The sequence below is a fragment of the Eptatretus burgeri genome, chromosome 7, assembly GCF_056783735.1.
Source record: "Eptatretus burgeri isolate ZD-2024b chromosome 7, Ebu_testis_v1, whole genome shotgun sequence".
NCBI lineage: Eukaryota > Metazoa > Chordata > Myxini > Myxiniformes > Myxinidae > Eptatretus > Eptatretus burgeri.
In genome coordinates this window covers 81045624-81063992 of record NC_140967.1, presented here as the reverse complement: position 1 = coordinate 81063992, position 18369 = coordinate 81045624, and the positions used below count along the sequence as shown (strand labels likewise).

General features: G+C 44.6%; 1 protein-coding gene across 1 annotated transcript in view; it reads left to right on the top strand.

Annotated features, from left to right (window-relative positions):
* The window catches only part of LOC147023626 (uncharacterized), a 156573-nt gene that overhangs the window by 21545 nt on the left and 116659 nt on the right, over window positions 1-18369 (top strand). The window contains exons 11-12 of the mRNA XM_085890349.1: window positions 2259-2321; window positions 11967-12011. Of these exons, the coding sequence (XP_085746475.1) occupies window positions 2259-2321; window positions 11967-12011 (108 nt within the window). The remainder of the gene's footprint in view (window positions 1-2258; window positions 2322-11966; window positions 12012-18369) is intronic.

Sequence of the window (18369 nt, the reverse complement as noted above, 5' to 3'; positions counted from 1 at the left end):
GTGATGCAATCGATATTCTCAGCATGGGCCAACCTCGTGTCAGTTATCAGGATTGTAACCTTTATTCCAAAGTTTCCAAATTGTGATTGTGGGAGTTTGTTCCGAAGGTGGGAAAAAAAGAGGAATGAAAGAATGAAGGTGAGCAATCCATTCTTGATTTTGGTGGTTTAACCAGAAGGGAGTTGCTGGCGGACCTTGAGCGCCCTGCAGAAATATGGGGGGAGGGGGACAGATAGCAGACAGAGCGGGGGGGGGGGTAAGGCCGGAGAGGAGACGGTAGAAGATAGAAAGACCTCCGGCCTGCCTGCAGTGAGAGAGTGAGAGACCCAAATACTCAGCCTCATCGCGGGAGATACCAATGATTCTAAATGCCTTGGTTTCCACAGCATAAAGCTGAAGAAAGGTGAGAGGTGGGAACACCAGCCCAGAGGGGAGAGCAGTACTCCATCAGGTTGTGGATGAATGCTTTGCATGTGGTGAGGAGCTCAGGTGTGCCAAGGAAGGACGTTGCACGATGGAAGATGCCCAATCGGCGACTGGCTTTGGAGGCCAGCTTTGACCAAAAGACTGGATTATTTAAATAAAGTGCAGGGACAAGCTATTCCAGCTATATAAAACTATAGAAAGACAAGCTATATAAAGATCACCGAACTCTCTCATTTGTGATTGCTTGAATTGCAACAATCACCATGAAATAACTATACAGAATGGTAACTCTACAGAATGTCAGACATAATACAACCTTACTCTGCACTGTTCTAAGATTATGATCAGCACCTTCTCTATGCACATTACATATGACTTGCTTCTGAGAGTTTCCCTGATACAATTAGAGTAAATCTAAGCTACTCTGCCTATGCCACAGCAACATGAGAAGAAAAAATAGGGAAATGATCTTGAGCCTACTTTCAAGTCACACCAAAAATAATACAACATTCTACAGCCATACTAAAAAATAGGACCACTGGACCTGAAGCTTATGTGGGCCCTGGTCGAATTTTGTAACTCAAATTTGGTAGTATTCTGACTCGTGGGTCTGGAAAGGATCGAAGATTTTAAAAGAAATTTATGCGATTTTCCTAAAAGTTGACCAAGTCGGTCATTTTGACACACTTCCGATCACGTGATCAGCATGACCTCTGCAATTTAACATCCCTACCCTTCAAAAATCTTCTTCTGAAGGATTCTCTGAAGAGACCTGGTACTGAAGGAGTTAAATCTCTGTCTCAGATCCCTGGTCAGAGTCCAAGTCTCACATCTGGAGAGTAAGACTGGAAGCACCAAGGATCTGAAGACTCGGACTTTTGTCCTCCTGCATAGGTACCGACAATGCCACATCTCGTGGACCAGTGAATCCATGACTCCCCAGGCCCGACCCGGATGTCTATCGACCTCTGGCTCACAACATGCTGAGACGTGAATATCACTGCCAATGGAAGTGAATCTCTCCGTAATCTGGACTTGGCATGACGAAGTCATACATCACATCATGATGTCACTCGTTTCATCATTACTTCATGCAATGTCATCATACTATAGCATATTATGAGCTTATCTGGAATTGGAATTCCAGATAAGGTATTGTCATCATGCGCCGTCCGTCCGTCCATCCGTCTCCCATTTTGATTTCTCCAGCCAAACCGCTGGGCTGATCTGCTTGAAATTTGGCTATAACGTTCCGCTCCTGGCTGGTAACGGGGATTACAAAGCTCGTTCCGGTCACGTGACTTTTTAAGTCGGTCAAAATGGCTGACAGTAAATTTCTTTCTTCCAATTTCTTCCAATATCTTCTTCTCCAGACCCACCAGTCAGAATGCTCCCAAATTTGGATTACAACATTAGGCCAGGGCCCACATAAGCTCCAGGTCCAGTGGTCCTTATTTTTTCTCCACCTCATTACATCACAAAGCATATGAGCCGTGTCAAACCTTCAGTGTACTGTATCATGATTTGTAAATATTTTGGCATCGATTGAGGGGATTAATTGGTTGCTTCATTTTCTGGAGTTGGAGTTTATTTTGTAGATTTACTTACTTGTAGCATGAAAGACTCAGGAAAGAGCTTGCACAAATAGAATCTGTAGAATAAAGACATCAGAAGATATTGGTTCACCTTTACATGAATTGTACAAGGACATTAGAATTTTAGAAACAAATCAACAAAATTTGAACCTGGGATCTAGTAGCATGAGCTGTGGGCATTAGAACACCAAACCGGCCATTTAATGTATTAAAAGTCTAACGTTGGCTTTTTTGTAGGGCACACCAGAGACACCAGGATCCATTGGTGAAAAGGGTATTCCTGCCTTACCAGGACCTCGGGTAAGGCCAGCTGTCATTACTTCATGGAATTTGCTGTAATGTTAACCATATAATATACAAGTGCAGGTGCATTCTTTTCAGATGCGATTTTCCATTTTTATTTTTTTTTGTGATACAAACATTTAGCTTTGCCAAGAGCTCACTGTTTAGTTTGCAGTGTGCATACTCTGAGAAAGGGATGCCCAGCTGTGTTGCAGTAATGAAACTGTGGCCTCAAAGACAAATTCCTGACAAATCCAACATGTGCCCTATTTTTAACCTCATGAAGTTGCGTTGTTACTCACCATGCGATAAGCAGAGCATTGTCTCTGGATAAGTCATAACAGCATAACAGGCCACCTGTTTATTACACATGCAACCATGACAGAAGTCTATTTTTCACCTCTTCCTTCCATTTTTTTTTTTATAGCATTAAGGTATTGATGAGGTTCGTTGGATAGCAGAAGAGATCAACAAACAAAATCGGGCAATGGATACACCACAGTACAAGGAGAGGAATTTGAAAGAGAAAGGGTCTCAGTTGATTTAATAAAGCTCAGGAGTGGAAATGGGGGCAAGGGTGTGGATGCGGGTGGCAATACAACTGACCTTGCGATCCACCCTGGGAACTTCCTCCAGATGGCTAACGAGCTGTTACCTTGATTACTGTTTGAGCAATTTAGTAATCTGATTTACCTATTGATCTACCCTGACAATATTGTCGTGTGAGACAGGACCTTTAACACAGACCGACTGAGCCAGAGGTCTAATAAAGGCCTCCGGGGATGCCAAAATGATATTGAATTCACTACATGACGTTCAGAATTATCAAGTCTACAATTGCCCAAATAATAACCAAACCTGGGGTTGTTCACACGAGAAGGCAGGAAAATGGTAAATGCTTCTTATAAATAAAAGGGGGGTTTATTAATTTCGAAAATAAATTTTGGGAATAGGAAGGACAGGCCAATCAATAAATAAGTGGACGGATTTGGTGGTCAAAAGACACAATAGAAGGAAAAGAAGGAACACGTAATCTTACGTACAATGGAAATTAAATATAATCCGCCAATGGCACTGACAATACTGGATTCACACAATCACAGTCAGGCATAGGAGCATGCGCTGGAGCAGCATGTCGCTGCATCTACTTTCCACCTGTACTCCAGGGGCCTCCATCTGGCCATCCCCCAGGCAGAAGCCTGGCCCATCCCCATCTCCTTGAGATGCCATTTCACCTGCTGCAACCACAAGGCACGAGGTCAGCCCATTGGTCTCCTCCAGTCATGAGGCTCCCTCGCTGAGAGAATCTGGTGAGCAGGATCAGCATCAGGAAAACAAGACATGTGTCCAGCCAGCCGCAGCTGACACCCAAGGACTATGCAGGTAACAAATCTCATTTGAGTCTCTCTCAGACACCGCTCGTTGGACACAAAGTCCGACCAGTGATAGCCAAGGATTCTCCGAAGAGACCCGACACCAAAGGAATTAAGTCTCTCTCTCAGATCCCTGATCAGAGTCCAAGTCTCACATCCGTAGAGCATGACTGGAAGCACCAAGGACCTGAAGACTCGGACTTTCGTCCTCCCACACAGGTCCCAACAGCACCACACCCCATGATCCAGTGAATCCATGACTCCCCAGACCTGACCCAGACATCGATTGATCTCTGGCTCACAACCAGCAGAGACATGAATAACACTGCCAAGGTAAGCGATGTTGAATTCTTATATTGGCCAACCAGACAGGTGAAAACCAGCCACCTCAAGTGGACCATGATGATGTTCTTTAAGGCACAAATTGCTTTCCTTGTGTCTTACCAAGTGCCACAGGTCCTCATCTGGCTTCAACTATACAGAATGTCAGACATATTACAACCTTACTTTGTACTGTTCTAAGATTATGATCAGCACCTTCTCGATGCAAATTACATACGACTTGCTTCTGACAGTTTCCCTGATACAATCAGAGTAAATCTAAGCTACTCGAACACACAGACCAAGCTAAAATCTTAACTCAAACGAACTATGGAACCTCCCATAGCTCAGAAACCCCTTCCATGTAACGATATTTTGGCAGTCTGGCAAACCTCACTTTGAATCCCCAACCTACAATTTTCCCTGAAATTATGCAGCCATAGAGCATTTCCCCCCTACAAAACGAAAGAACTGTACTTCATCATTTAGCCATCGACAATGATGTGCTTCTGATCCTGCTTCAAGATACGCATTTTGTGCAATGAAAGTAGAGTAAACATTCGAGGATTTAAACTCCAAACATTCACAGGAAGCCCTCAGTATGAAATTGCCTTCTGCATAAGGTCCACCATACATGACTACAGTGATCGCCATGTCCACACCAGATAAAAACCAGCAGTGGTGCATTATTAAAGTACAAGTCCTTCACATTGTAAATGTGTATAAACCCACACTTGTGCATCAACAACCCACACTTGTGCAGCCTTCCAACAGCTCCTCTTCCTATCCTTTTCATATGCAACTTAAATTGCCCACATCCTGACTGGGGATACAACTATTTCACAGGAATGGAAAAGAACACAACTAGGCTTCACTCTCAGACCTAACCCTTCTCTTTGACAGGTGACAACCAACCACCTTCCTCTCGATCAAGTGGAACACCGCCACTAATCCAGACCTGGCATGGTGGCACAGCAGGTCGTGCTAACAAACCAACACAAATACTCCAGGAACGTTTCCATCATTCCCATGATAGACCTGCCCTCATCAAGGGTGTTCCCCTCCTGCCTTCAACACCTTCACTCCCAGCCAAGACATGGAACTTTCATAAGGAATACTGAGCGACGTTCAGCAACATTACAGAAATTGCTGCTCTCTTCCTTCCCCAAGTTCCGCAGATGTTAATAACACCTGTGTTGCTTTTTGGGATTTAATCGGTACTGCCTCCAAGACTTGCATCTCATAACGGTGCCACAAGATATATATCCCTTGATGGGTCCATGAGTGTGAAAGACTTCATGATACATTTAGAAACACATCAAATGAGGAGGAAACTTTTCTCCTCACATCCCTGCTCAAATCCAGTGTCAGTGAGGCCTGAAAGATGAGATGGCAAGAGTCGGTTGAGAGCAATGACTTTATGCACCCAAGCTGGAAAGCCTGGCAGATGATCAGTCAACTCACAGAGAGATCAGTTGACCTATGCTGCTCGTATCAGCAAAATGACAGCCCCACCCAGTTACTCCAGACTCTATTGCACACGACCTTGTCATCAATGGAAGGGACCTACCTCTGCCAGCTTTCTTCCCCCTGCCTGGTGCCTATCTCAAGGATATTGCTTCCTATCTCAAGGATATCACTTCCTATCTCAAGGAGAAAGGGTACTCGCCATCTCTCAACCGTGGGCTCACCTGTGATTACTCCTTATCTGGATTTAAAGCAGTGCTTTGCACACTAAAACATGGAAAGATGCCAGGCCCGGATAACATAAATGCTGAGAAGTTGACTCGCACTGGTTCCGTACCTTTTGATTGTCTCAGACGTTTCATGTCACAGTGAGTGGGCACAGCTAAATTCCCTCGCTTAAGGCACTGTCACACCTTGACGATTTAGCCAGCAATGGCAACGTATAAAAATGTATGTAAAATGGCTTACGCTGAAATTTTGATGTTTTTTTTTTTAAGTTTTGGTCGTATTCATAACGTGTTGGTCGTATGCATAACATATTAGTAACGGGCACAGAACGTTCCGTTGTCTTATAGATAACTTATACCAACGAATGCTTAGCCTGTTGTCGGCGTTCACAACCTATGCCCAACGATAGTTTAACTTAGGCAAAGCGCACTGCACGTATCGCCGACGAACTCGTGGCGTAGCCTGTTAAAAAGCTGTCGCTCACCGATTTAAATCATAACCGCCTGAGAATTGGAAGTGTCAACCACGCAGTCACACCTTGACGATTTAGCCAGCATATGCTGACCTATGAAAAATTTGCCAAACCAAGCTGGCACACGTCGAATACGTTATGGGTAAGTTGTGTATACGTTAAGAGCACGCTGAAAAACGATGAAGTACGCTGTCATATTTCGTGGTACGTCTCGTACGTCGTGAAATTTCAAGCATGCTGAAAATTTTACGACGTACTCGCCGTATGGCTCACATGTTCCGCTACGCTGGGAATAAGTTGTAGGCACGTTATGCGATCGTTGACACACGTCGACACAAGTTCCTTGTAAATTACTCATAAGTCGAAACACGTCGAGGTAATGTTTAGCATACCCGAAACTTATTTTCTCCGTCAAGGCACATTTTCTTTTTTTCTCCTTGGCTGCGTGAAGGCACGTGATGAAATATCTAAAGTTGTTGTTGTTATTTTTTTATTACAATTTTTTTAGTCTTTCACGAATTTTAAAATATATTCGGACATTTGCTTTTGAGTTTCTATGTCGACATGACAATATCCTCAAACAGAAAATATTCACAGAGGAGGAACTGAGAATAAGACATGAGCAAACTGAAGAGGCAATCGGACGTGACGTAATGGCACGTGACGAAATATCGGAAGTTATTGTTATTTTTGTTTTTTTTAAGACGCTGCCAATACTCCATTATACGGTAGCTGAGATGTGTATATGAGATGTGTATATTATACGGTATATATGAGATGATGGGGCAGGGATGGTGGGAAAGGAATATTTTCTGATATAGATTGAAACACTGCCACGAGCTTGAGCAGTGGGTCAGTCAAAATGGTACAAAAATCACCAAGGAGGGAGATGAATGAGTTCTGGATGTCCGATGAAAAGAAAGTCTCTGGAAGACAGATAATTTCTGGAGAAGCAGAAACCTATTGGGAGAAATCCATGGGATCTGAGCAAAACCCTCTGAGGTTAGTGAACCATGTGGAAAGGGTTGAATGCTGCACAGGTGGGCATGCACAAGCGGTAGCGGGAGGATGAGTCAGGAATGAGGTTGGGTTCTCAAATATCTGAATCGTCGGCACAATAGAAAGGTGGGAGGAAGACATGCACTCAGGCTTAAGAAATGTAAATAATTTATTCAGCATGAGATAAAATTAATACAGAATCCTGGACGAAAACGGCAACAAATAAACACTGTAATTAATCAATGAAACCACTGGCCTCTCCTTTTATCCTCCCCCAACCCATCTGTGTCACATGTGTTCTTCCAGAAATCCAAACCTGGTTCCCCTCAACAATTATACATCGAATACTTACACACATTCCTTCATCCCTTTATTCTATCATCTGAAGAACTATCATGTCGTGTCCCTTCCTCCTGCCTTTCAAGAGTGCTGCCGATCAGAAACTCATGTTTTCTCCCATACCCATCCCTATTCCTTACTCTCGAGTACTCACTTCCCACTTACACCTTCTTCCTTTTGTTACTCATCAACTTATCTACGATGTTTTTGCCGGCATGTTTTCTTTGATCGTCTGTCAATCTGTGAATCTGCTGCCCTCTGTTGTTTATCGCTTCCGTAAACCTAAACTTCTGTATAAAAAATAGAAACTATATTTTTTGTAAAAAAAAAAAAAATATATATATATAGCCTGGTGTTGGCGCAGTGGTTAGGGCATTGGCTTGGGATCCAAAAGGTCCTGAGTTCAAGCCCCGTTGGGCCACTGAATTAATACACCAGGGGGTTGACTCAGCCTGTCATCCTTCCGAAGTCGGCAAAGTGAGTACCAGTGTACTGGGCCGGTGTATACCCCGGTTAAAATAGGTGTACCATATCCCTGTGTCGTAAGAGGCGACCAGGGTTGCGTCAGGAAGGGCATCCGGCGTAAAACATGTGCCAAATCACTATGCGGATCATAAGGATGATCCGCTGTGGCGACCCCTAACGGGAGCAGCCGAAAGAAGAAGAAGATATACATATATATATATATATATATATATATATATATATATATATATATATATATATATATATATATATATATATATATTTGCACTCCGGCCACCGTAAAACCCTTCATTCCACAAAACACAAAAACGCAAAGAAATCTGAAAACCCACTCCGTGGGAGTACCTGCTGTGCAGCTTCCCTTCGCAGGGCAGCTCACCGGTTGACGGGATTGGGGCAAAGCCCTCGGGACCCCCAATCTTTGATGATAGGAGGGAAACCACGGGGTAACATTCCCGGGTCAGATTGCGAGAGAGTGTGTCGCAGTGGTGCTGAGGTGTCTTCCACCAGACGACGGTCTCCTTGGGTTAACCTGAGGTGGTCCCTTCAGGTGGGTGCCTGGAATGTCATATCCCAAAGAGAGGATGATCACCTGTCTCTGTTATCATCTGAGCTCAAGCGTTTGGACATTGGTATTGCAGCACTCTCTGAGGTTCGGAGACCGGATTGTGGCGAGATAATGGTGGGTGGTTACACCTACCTACAATTGGTCTGGTCCCTCTGATTGTTACCATTCTCAAGGAGTTGCTGCAGCTGTGTCCAATAAGCTGACTCCAACGATAATTGAGGTAACACCGGTCAACGAGCGTATTATGAGACGAAGGATTCATCACTCATTCGGTGTCATTTCCCTGGTCTCTGTTTTTACTCCGACTGAGGCGAGTGATCTCACCGTGAAGGACACATTCTACGCCACACTCGAGTCTGTGGTTGATCAGTGCCCCAGACGAGATACACTTCTCGTCTTGGGGGATTTCAATGCATCGACTGGAACTGATAGGGATGGTTATGAGACATGTGTTGGTCCACATGGGTCAGGAACTATGAACCAGAATAGCACTAAGTTCCTTGACTTTGCAAGAAGTCATGGACTTAGGGTGGCCTGTTCATGATTTCAGCGCCCACAAGCTCATCGCTGGACTTGGTATTCCAACGCTGGCGGTGTGGCAAAGGAGATTGTGCATGTCCTCGTTGATGGTCACTGGAGGATGATCCAGAACTGCAGGGTCTACCGGAGTGCTCATTTCCTCAATACTGACCACCGTCTTGTTGTAGTAACTCTGAAGTTGCACCATAAATCCAGGAGAATGGTACCATCCCTGCCGAGGCTGGATGTTGGCAATCTCAAGGATGAGAGGGTAGCTGAGGAGTTTGCGAACAATCTGAGTGGATATTTGGGGGGTCTGGGTGCTTTGGGAGGTCCTGAAGAGTTGTGGAGTGCCTTCAAGACCACCGTCCTTGATGTTGCCGGTGGATGTCTTGGAACTCACCATAGGGTAAAGAAGAATTTTGTCTCTCAAGGAACACTGGATACCATTGACCAGAGTCGCAGGGCCAGGCTGAATGGCAGAGCTGAGCTGTTCAGGGACCTGAGGCGTAAAACTGTACGTGCGCTAAGGGTGGACAAGGAGACCTATGTGTGAGGTATCTGTGAGGGGGTAGAGCATCACCTGCGGTCAAGTGTTTCTCATCCTGCTTACAGGGGAATTCACACATTGCGTTCATCCAAGCCCATCCCTCAGTGTAATGCAGTTGGAGCAGAAGGTGGTAGGCTCTTGACAGAGGAGTCCGAATTGAAGGCCCGCTGGGCCGGTTACTTTGAGCGGTTGTACCAGGTTCATCCACTAGCTGTTGAGTTGGACATCAGGGGTGTTACAATCCCTGTTGCTGACCCTCCAATCAACTCTGGTCTACCTTCGCTTGTGGAAACAGAGGCTGCGGTGAACTGGTTGAGATGTGGTAAAGGTCCAGGGATCTGTGGCATCCATGCTGAACTTCTCAAGGCTGGTGGAAATGCTGCACTTGTGTCGTTGCATGCAGTTCTGTGCTCTGTCTGGAACACAGGCATCATCCCAACTGACTGGAAGAGGGGCCTTGTTGTCCCTCTATGGAATGGGAAGGGTCATCGCCAAGACTGCAACAACTACCGAGGGGTGACGCTGCTCTCAGTGCCAGGCAAGGTCTTTGCTCGGATAATTCTTGATAGGGTTCGCCACCATCTGCTTGAGCACCAGCATCTAGAGCAGTCAGGCTTTACACCAAAAAGGTCAACGATTGACCGTATTCTTGTTCTTAGGGTCCTCACCGAACCCAGACGAGGGTTTCGGCAGGGGCTTGCAGTCTATCTTGATCTCTGTAAAGTGTTTGATTCAGTGAATCGGAATGCCCTCTGGAGGATTCTTGGTTTTCGTGGGGTGCCACCAAAACTGATCGATCTGATGTCTGACCTCTACTCTGGTACTGAGAGTGCTGTTAGATGTGGTGCTACCATCTCTGACTTATTTCCAGTTGTTACTGGAGTTCGTCAGGGGTGTGTATTGGTCCCCACACTTTTCAGCACTTATATGGACTGGATTTTAGGGAGGATGTCGGAGAGATCAAGCTGTGGTGCATCGTTTGGGAATGTCAAGATCTCTGACCTTGATTTCGCAGATTATGCAGTCATCTTAGCGGAGACTTTAGATATCCTTTTGGGGGCCTTCGAGGTGCTGAATGAGGAGGCGTAGCCACTGGGATTATGGGTTTCCTGGGTCAAAACTAAGATCCAGGCTTTCAATGACATCTTGGATGCTGCTGTCCTCTCTGTGCCTGTTTGTGGTGAGGATGTTGAGTTCGTGGAGAGATTCACTTTCCTTGGCAGTAACAGTCATGTCTCTGCTGGCTGTGAGTCAGAGGTCAATAGACGTCTGGGTCGGGCCTGGGGAGTCATAGATTCACTAGATAATGGGGTGTGGCACTGCCGGTACCTGTGCAGGAGGACGAAAGTCCGAGTCTTCAGGTCCTTGGTGCTTCCAGTCTTGCTCTATGGATGCGAGACTTGAACTCTGACCAAGGATCTGAGACGGAGACTTAAGTCCTTTGGTACCAGGTCGCTTCGGAGAATCCTTGGCTATCGCTGGTTGGACTTTGTGTCCAACGAGCGGTTGCTGAGAGAGACTCGGATGAGATTTGTTACCTGCATCGTCTGTGAGCGTCAGCTGCGGCTATATGGACATGTGGCTCGTTTTCCTGATGCTGCTCATGCTCACCAGATTCTCTCAGCGAGGGAGTCTCATGAGTGGAGGAGGCCAATGGGTCGACCATGTGCCTCATGGTTGCAACAGGTTGACCATCATCTCAAGGAGATGGGGATGGGCCTGGCATCTGCCTGGGGGATGGCCAGACGGAGGCCCCTGGAGTACCGGCGGAAAGTGGATGCAGTGATGCGCTGTTCTGGCGCATGCTCCCCGACCTGACCTGACTAAGCCGAGGCTTCAGACTTTGGCATGATTATGAGACTGTACCGTTGAAATGAAACGTCCCAGAAGATAAAGAAAATATGATAACATTTGTTCATGTCGTGTTTTAGAATAACTCTTTTTCTTGCTATGAAACATCATATTTTCCAGTCTCCTTGAATATTTTGAATAAAATAGTTCCAACCTGTCATTTTGATGGGCTTTCATACCAGTGTAAAAATATAACTTGGAGTCCTCATCAAAGTGAGAATTATCAAGCAAGGCATGAACAGCTGCTTTAAATGTAGTTAGGTCAAGCTTATCATTTATTAATCTCGTTTTTTGTGACACGATTTAATCCCCTGAAAGATTTATACTCTCATCCCAAGGCAATGAAACGCATTACAGAGAACAATTTTTTGTCAGATAAAATCAAAAGAAGGTTGTTTTCAGGCTCAAATTGATAGGAATATTTGTGGAATGGTGTGATCTCATCTGTCTTTTGTCATCTGTTTTTCCCCTGTCCTTTTCCACATTATAGGGTCACTCGGGCAGTCCTGGGCCAAGTGGTATACCTGGAGAAAAGGTAAGAAAACAGCACCAATTGGGTAAATAGGTCCACAATTTAAGGAAACATTGGGGGAACTGGTTCATAATTTCATGAAATGTTGAGATGCTTAGTTCATCCCACAATCTTGTTTTACTTGGCATAGGCCTCTTTTTCAGGAAAGAAAGTAGCTGCAGCAATTCATTACAACCACACTTTAACCTCTGATGCTTTCCAAGCTAAAGCAGCTCGTAAAGTTTCTCATTCTTCTTTCAGGGAAATACATCCGAGGTTACCCAATCTTGAGAACCTTATTCAAAAATGCAAGATCAGTCTTGTGGAGTTAATTCACTTAGCCTGATGCTTTAGTCACATTTTTTTGTATACCTTGTCAAGGCTCTTATGAGAGCTAACACTTCGCACAGCAAGGGGGGCATGAGACAAGAGGGGCAGGAGTGGAAAGGACAAAACAGTGAGGAACAGAGACACTATGAGATCTGTGGAAGGGAGAGAGATAGGGTGGGGTACATAGGATAAACAAGATGGATACTACAGGGACTTTCAGGAAGGAAAGCAGGGAATTTGGAGGAGAGTTTGGGGTGGATTAACGGGGGTAGAAAAGATCGAGGATTTGGATGGGGGACGATAACAGGTGGTGGTGGTGAACAGCTGTTTTTGAAGACCTGGAGGGAAGAATGGGATTGAATAGAGTGAGGGAGTTTGTTCCAAAGGTGGGAAAAAAGAAGAATGAAAGAGTGAAGGTGAGCAGTGATTCATGATTTTGGTAGTTTTACCAGAAGGGGGTTGTTGGTGGACCTTGAGTGCCCTGCAGAAATATGGGGGGGGGTGGGGGGACATATATCAGACAGAGCAGGGGGGCAAGACCAGAGAGGAGACGGTAAAAGACAGAAAGACCACCGACCTGCCTCCATTGAGACATTGAGAGAACCAAAGACTCTGCCTCATCATGGAAGATGCCATTGATCCGAAATGCCTTGGTTTCCACAGTGTGAAGCCGAGAAAGATGGGAAGCAGGAGCACCAGCACAGAGGGGAGAGCAGTACTCCATCAGGCTGTGGATGAAAGCTTTGTTTGTCGTCAGGAGCTCAGGTGGGCCGAGGAAGAACTTTGCACGATGGAGGATTCCCAGTCGGCGACTGGCTTTGGAGGCCAGGTTGGAAATGTGGCTTTACCAGGAAAGGTCATGGCAGATAGTGAGACCCAGAAGCTTGAATGGAGGGACTTTTTCCAGTGGATTGTTGAGAAAGTGGATGGGGGGTTTTTCTAAATGGTCCTTTCAGAGAGACATCGTGAGAGTGTGAGATTTGTCTGGATTGAAAGACATGTTCCACGTGTTGGACCAGTTTGTGATTTTACCCCGATCTGCAGTGAGTGAAGAGGCTGCTGCTTGCCGGTCTGAAGGATGACAGATGGTACGGCAGAGGGTGGAGTCATCAGCAAAGATGAAGCATCTAAATAAGACGAATTTAAATAAGCTGGTATTTCATTGGTGTCTTTGAAATAAGCAGGTATCTCATTGAGACATCTTTGGTATCTCCCATGATGAAGCTGAGTCTTTCGGTCTTTCACTCTTTCACCACAGACAGGTTGGTTGTTTTTCTGTCTTTTACATACTCCTGTCCGGCATTGCACCCCCTGCTCTGCCTGTGCTCTGTCCCCCAAACCACCCCCCCCAACCCACCTATTTCCGCAGGGCACTCCAGGTCAGCCAGCAGCCCCCTTCTGGTGAAACTACCAAAATCAAGAATTACTGCTCACCTTACCTCTTTCATTCCTCTTTTTTTCACACCTCTGGAACAAACTCCCACACTCCATTCAATCATACTCTTCCCCCCAGGTCTTTAAAACAGCTGTTCACCACCATTTTATATCTTCCCCTATCCAAAATCATGATCTTTTCTACCCCGTTAACCCACCCCAAATCCACCTCCTTTATATTCCCCGCTTTCCTTCCTGAAAGTTCGTGTAGTGTCCATCTTGTTTCCCTCATGTAGCCCACCCCTCTCTTCCACAGATCTCCTCATGTCCCTGTTCCTCAATGTTGTAGTTCCCTCTCTTGCCCCCTCTTGTCTCCTGCTCCCTTTGTTACATGTTCCGTGTGTTAGCTTTTAAACGAGCCTCAACTAGGTATACAAAAAAACAACAGCTTTGAGGAAAAATATTCAAACGACAACAATGGATGATTATGACTGAAAAATATATTGTTGGAACTGAATCGAAATGTATGGATCAAAAATATCTCCCGTTTTGTCAGAAACTCTCCACCCTTGAGTCAAGCCAATTAGCTTTCATTATTGCTTTTAGTATATGGGGTTGGCAGGGTAATGTAGAGGTATATGCACACTTGTTGTTGTCTATCAGCTGTCTAGTCTGGGTTTGAATCACAACCCAGCTATAAACTGTCACCCTGGTGTTTCACATGCAGGGTGATGCATGAATTTGTGTGTGATTCATCGGAAGGATGTTAATCCAAAGGACCCGTCTGCCAGCACATATTGTTGATGGGCAGTAAATATCCCATTGGGTCTTTCGTGAAGAATAAACAAGTCGCTGCCGGTACCCGAGCAAATTCACAAAATTACTACCAGCATAACCTTAGCCATGATTGGTGACGGTCGGTGAAGAGTCTGGTCCATTGATGATGATGATGATGATGATGATGATTATGATGATGATGATTACTATTATTATTGTTAGATGACGATAAATTACCCATACCCCCACCAAAATCAACACATGAGAGTAAGAGTGTGCACTGTAATGATGAACGAGACAAATTTTCAGGCTTCTTGTAACCTTTACGGTCTTGGGATCAGGAGCGATAAAATTATTTTACTATTCCAGAAAAACATTCATTGTGATGAAAGTTGATCAGTAGGTTCCTGGCCAAAGCCAGGTTGAACCAACCAACATGTTGAACCAACATGAAATTGGTTCAACATAATTACTCCCTGTCCTGTCACTTTATCATGAGCTAAGATTTTGCAGCCAAAATATACCCAACAACAATCAAAAAAAAGAGCAATCAGAGATTGCAAACCTTCACTAGGACTGGTTTTGCTTGGTGTTTGTGTTGTTTTGTGTGGTGTATTTTGTGCGACGTTTGTGTACTGGTATGATACGTAATTAATAAAAGACATAATTAGAACTGCCACTTTATATCCGCTGGCAGTGATGACTGGGTACCAAGATGTCCCACTTTGATGGAACCCCACTTTGATTGGACACCTACCCTGACTCATGACGTTTATTATTGTTCAATTTAATGCAGAATGGGATTAAAATATATTCAATTCAAATCAAATGGAAGACCAAATAGGTAGTCCTGCATTTGAGTAATCAGAAGGACCCCGAACAAGCAAAAAGCAAAGATGAAGTCATCAGGAGAAACCTGGATAGGATTCACATTTCCACTGCTACTCCTCGATCCACAAACCCATCCAGGAACAGCCAAGTGAGTCTTATCCAAAAATAGAAATAAAATAACTGAATCAAAAAAAAAGAAAGGAACCCAGATCAAAAAAAATTAAAATTATTTTGGCTGCCAGACCATGCATTCGATCAAGTTGAAATTTAAAACATTTATTCCACATCACTACTAAATCATAATTGTGAAGTTTCACTTCAATTTATTAAGCGGTTCCAGAGAAAACATTATTTAATATTTTCTTCAATCCAAAATGGCTGCCAAACCATGTCACCTATCAATTATTCCTAAACAAACTTGTACACCCAAGGCTTGGGGAACATTTGTGTGAAGTTTTCCCAACTTTCTGATGATTTCTTTCTTGGCATGATTTCTTTGTTAAAATTGTTAGGGGATGTTATTAACTTTTAACTCACAAAATTTAATTATGTGAATCAATCCATTCCTTTTGTTGTTGTGATGACTCAACTCGCACTCATAACTCTCACTTGAAACCCCCTCACCTTCGGCTGGTGAATATCATGGTCTGTACTTTTTTTTCTTTCTTTCCAAGATTGAGGCTGATAGAAGAGAAAGGTGAAGGAAGGTATGAACTGACAGTGGGACAACAGTTGGAGACAAAGACGGAACGACCGAACATGAAAAGAGGAGACAGGGAGGAGAGAAGTGGAGGAAACTGCAATTTGCAAGTAAAAGGGTTGGATTAGGAATTGGTAATTGGGTTAATAACGATTCTAAGTGTGGATGGGGGATTGAAGCTAGATGGTGGTGCATTGCCGACCTGATTTGAAGTTCTGGAGGGAATAGTTGGATAGAATGGCCACTAGAAGGCAGTTCCACAGATGGGATAAAGAGAGGAAAAAAAGAACTGAGTTGTGCAGCTTGTGTGCAGTCAACTTGCATTTTGGAAGTTTAACCTGTAAGAGGTTACTGGAAGAACAGATGCATCCTGGTGTGACAACTATGTTGTTAAGAGCTTTGGATTCTGCAGAATCCAGGACAGACAGATGTGATGTTGTGGTATCAGCACATCGGGGAAAGCAATACTCCATTTAAGACTTGTAGACTGTGAGTAGCCCTGTTTTTTTTTTTTTTTTTTAATTAAGGAAAGACTTGGAATAATAGAGACTGTCCAGTCTGAAGCTGTATTTGTTGGTCAGGTTTGCTAAATAGTTAATGGACTCATGCCTGATGGTGAGGCCCGAAGAGTTTGAGAGACGAAGCTCTTCCAATGATTCACCGTGGAAAGGGATAGGTAGATTTGTTTGATGATCCTTATGTAGTTGACGTAGTGCAACCATGAGATTTTCATCGAGTGAAGGACATCTTCCATTTACTTATCAGACCAGCACATGCTGTAAGGTATTTATTGTTCGTGGGAATTATCTTTCCCGGTTTATCTTTTAAAGTTGTTTCAAGGTACGTAACTTTCGATCATCAAATGTGATTGCGATTACCTTGTACGTTTACACGGGTACAACAAGGAATATTTATTCACTGGACTTAACTTTGGCAGAAATTTATTGATAGCGAAAAGCGCAAAAGATAGATCTACACGGATGATGAGTACATTACCGTAATCATTTCCACATTGTTCGCGAAGAGTAGGCGAGCTATCACCAGCACCCTGGCTAAATTCCAAACTCGAGGGCATAACATCAGCGGCACAGCCATGCCCTCAGCCAATTATGTTACTCTCAGCCATGTGCTGCATACGAAAGAGGAGAGAAGAAGAAGATTTCTAGATCGGCAGGGAGTGACACAGAGCTGCTGTCTGTCAATCAGTGAGATGTGGTGCTACATGAGACTGTGTGGAGTGCACAAAAACGAAGAGAGAGCTTCCTTAGCATCAGCGAGGTCCTTTATGAAGATGAGGAACAATAATGTACCCAAAACACTGCTTCGGGGCACTCCATCTTCCACCAGATCACGAGAAGAGAGGGTTCTATTGATGGCAATATACTGACTGCATGAATCGAGGAAATAAGCCTGGTGTTGGCTCAGTGGTTAGGGTGGTGGCTTGGGATTCAAGGGTCCTGAGTTCAAGCCTCGTTGCCCGCTGAATTACTTCACCAGGGGGCTGACTCGGCCTGCCATCCTTCCGAGGTCGGCAAAATGAGTACCAGCTTGCTGGGGATGATTGAGCCATTCAAGTATCCTGCGTCGGAGTGGCGACCCGTCCAGGAGTGTGCCCAATAGCCAAGGAAACTGCTTCGGCAGCACCGATGCTCTGTATAGAGTATGGTTCCAATGGATGGATGGGTGAATTGAGGAAGTCATGAATCTAGGAACCAAGGCACCGATGGCATCTGGGCCCATCACCGCAGCAGAGTCGAGTTTGATATAACTGGTACATTGTCTTATATGTGGTAAAATCTGCATGGATGCCAGGTGAGGTGAGGGAAGGGATGGGTGCAGAACATACACCAAAGACTGACTTGACAAGGGGCCACCGTGACTTTGAGGAAAGACACTGGTTGAATATAATTCAGCCTCGTCATTTGCAACATGATATTCTCGTGTCTGCTGCCATTCAACTTCCCCTCAAGTTGCTGCATTCCCACCCCCCACCCCCCCCCCCCCACGCATGCGAAGTGAGAAGCAGGGTTAATCAATTGGTACACGTCCGTCTGTCCGTCCACAAACGTCAGTTTATAATTGAGGAACAACTTATTTAAATTGAATGTTATATTTTGAACATTCATCGGAAGATGTAAAACAAACCTTCCGTTTAACAGTGCTTTGTCTCTGAATTGGTCCCGATTGCACATACGCAGAGAGGAGTGAGATAATTTGTTTTTTACGCCGTCTTCCTGCCTGGCGGTCATGCGAAATTGAAAATCATTCCTGTTATGTTCGTAGACTCGGTAACCAGCACAAAGTATGAGAAGCAGGCGGGTTTATTTGCATCGTGGCAAACTCACCAATGCGCATGCGCTCAGCCTCCCA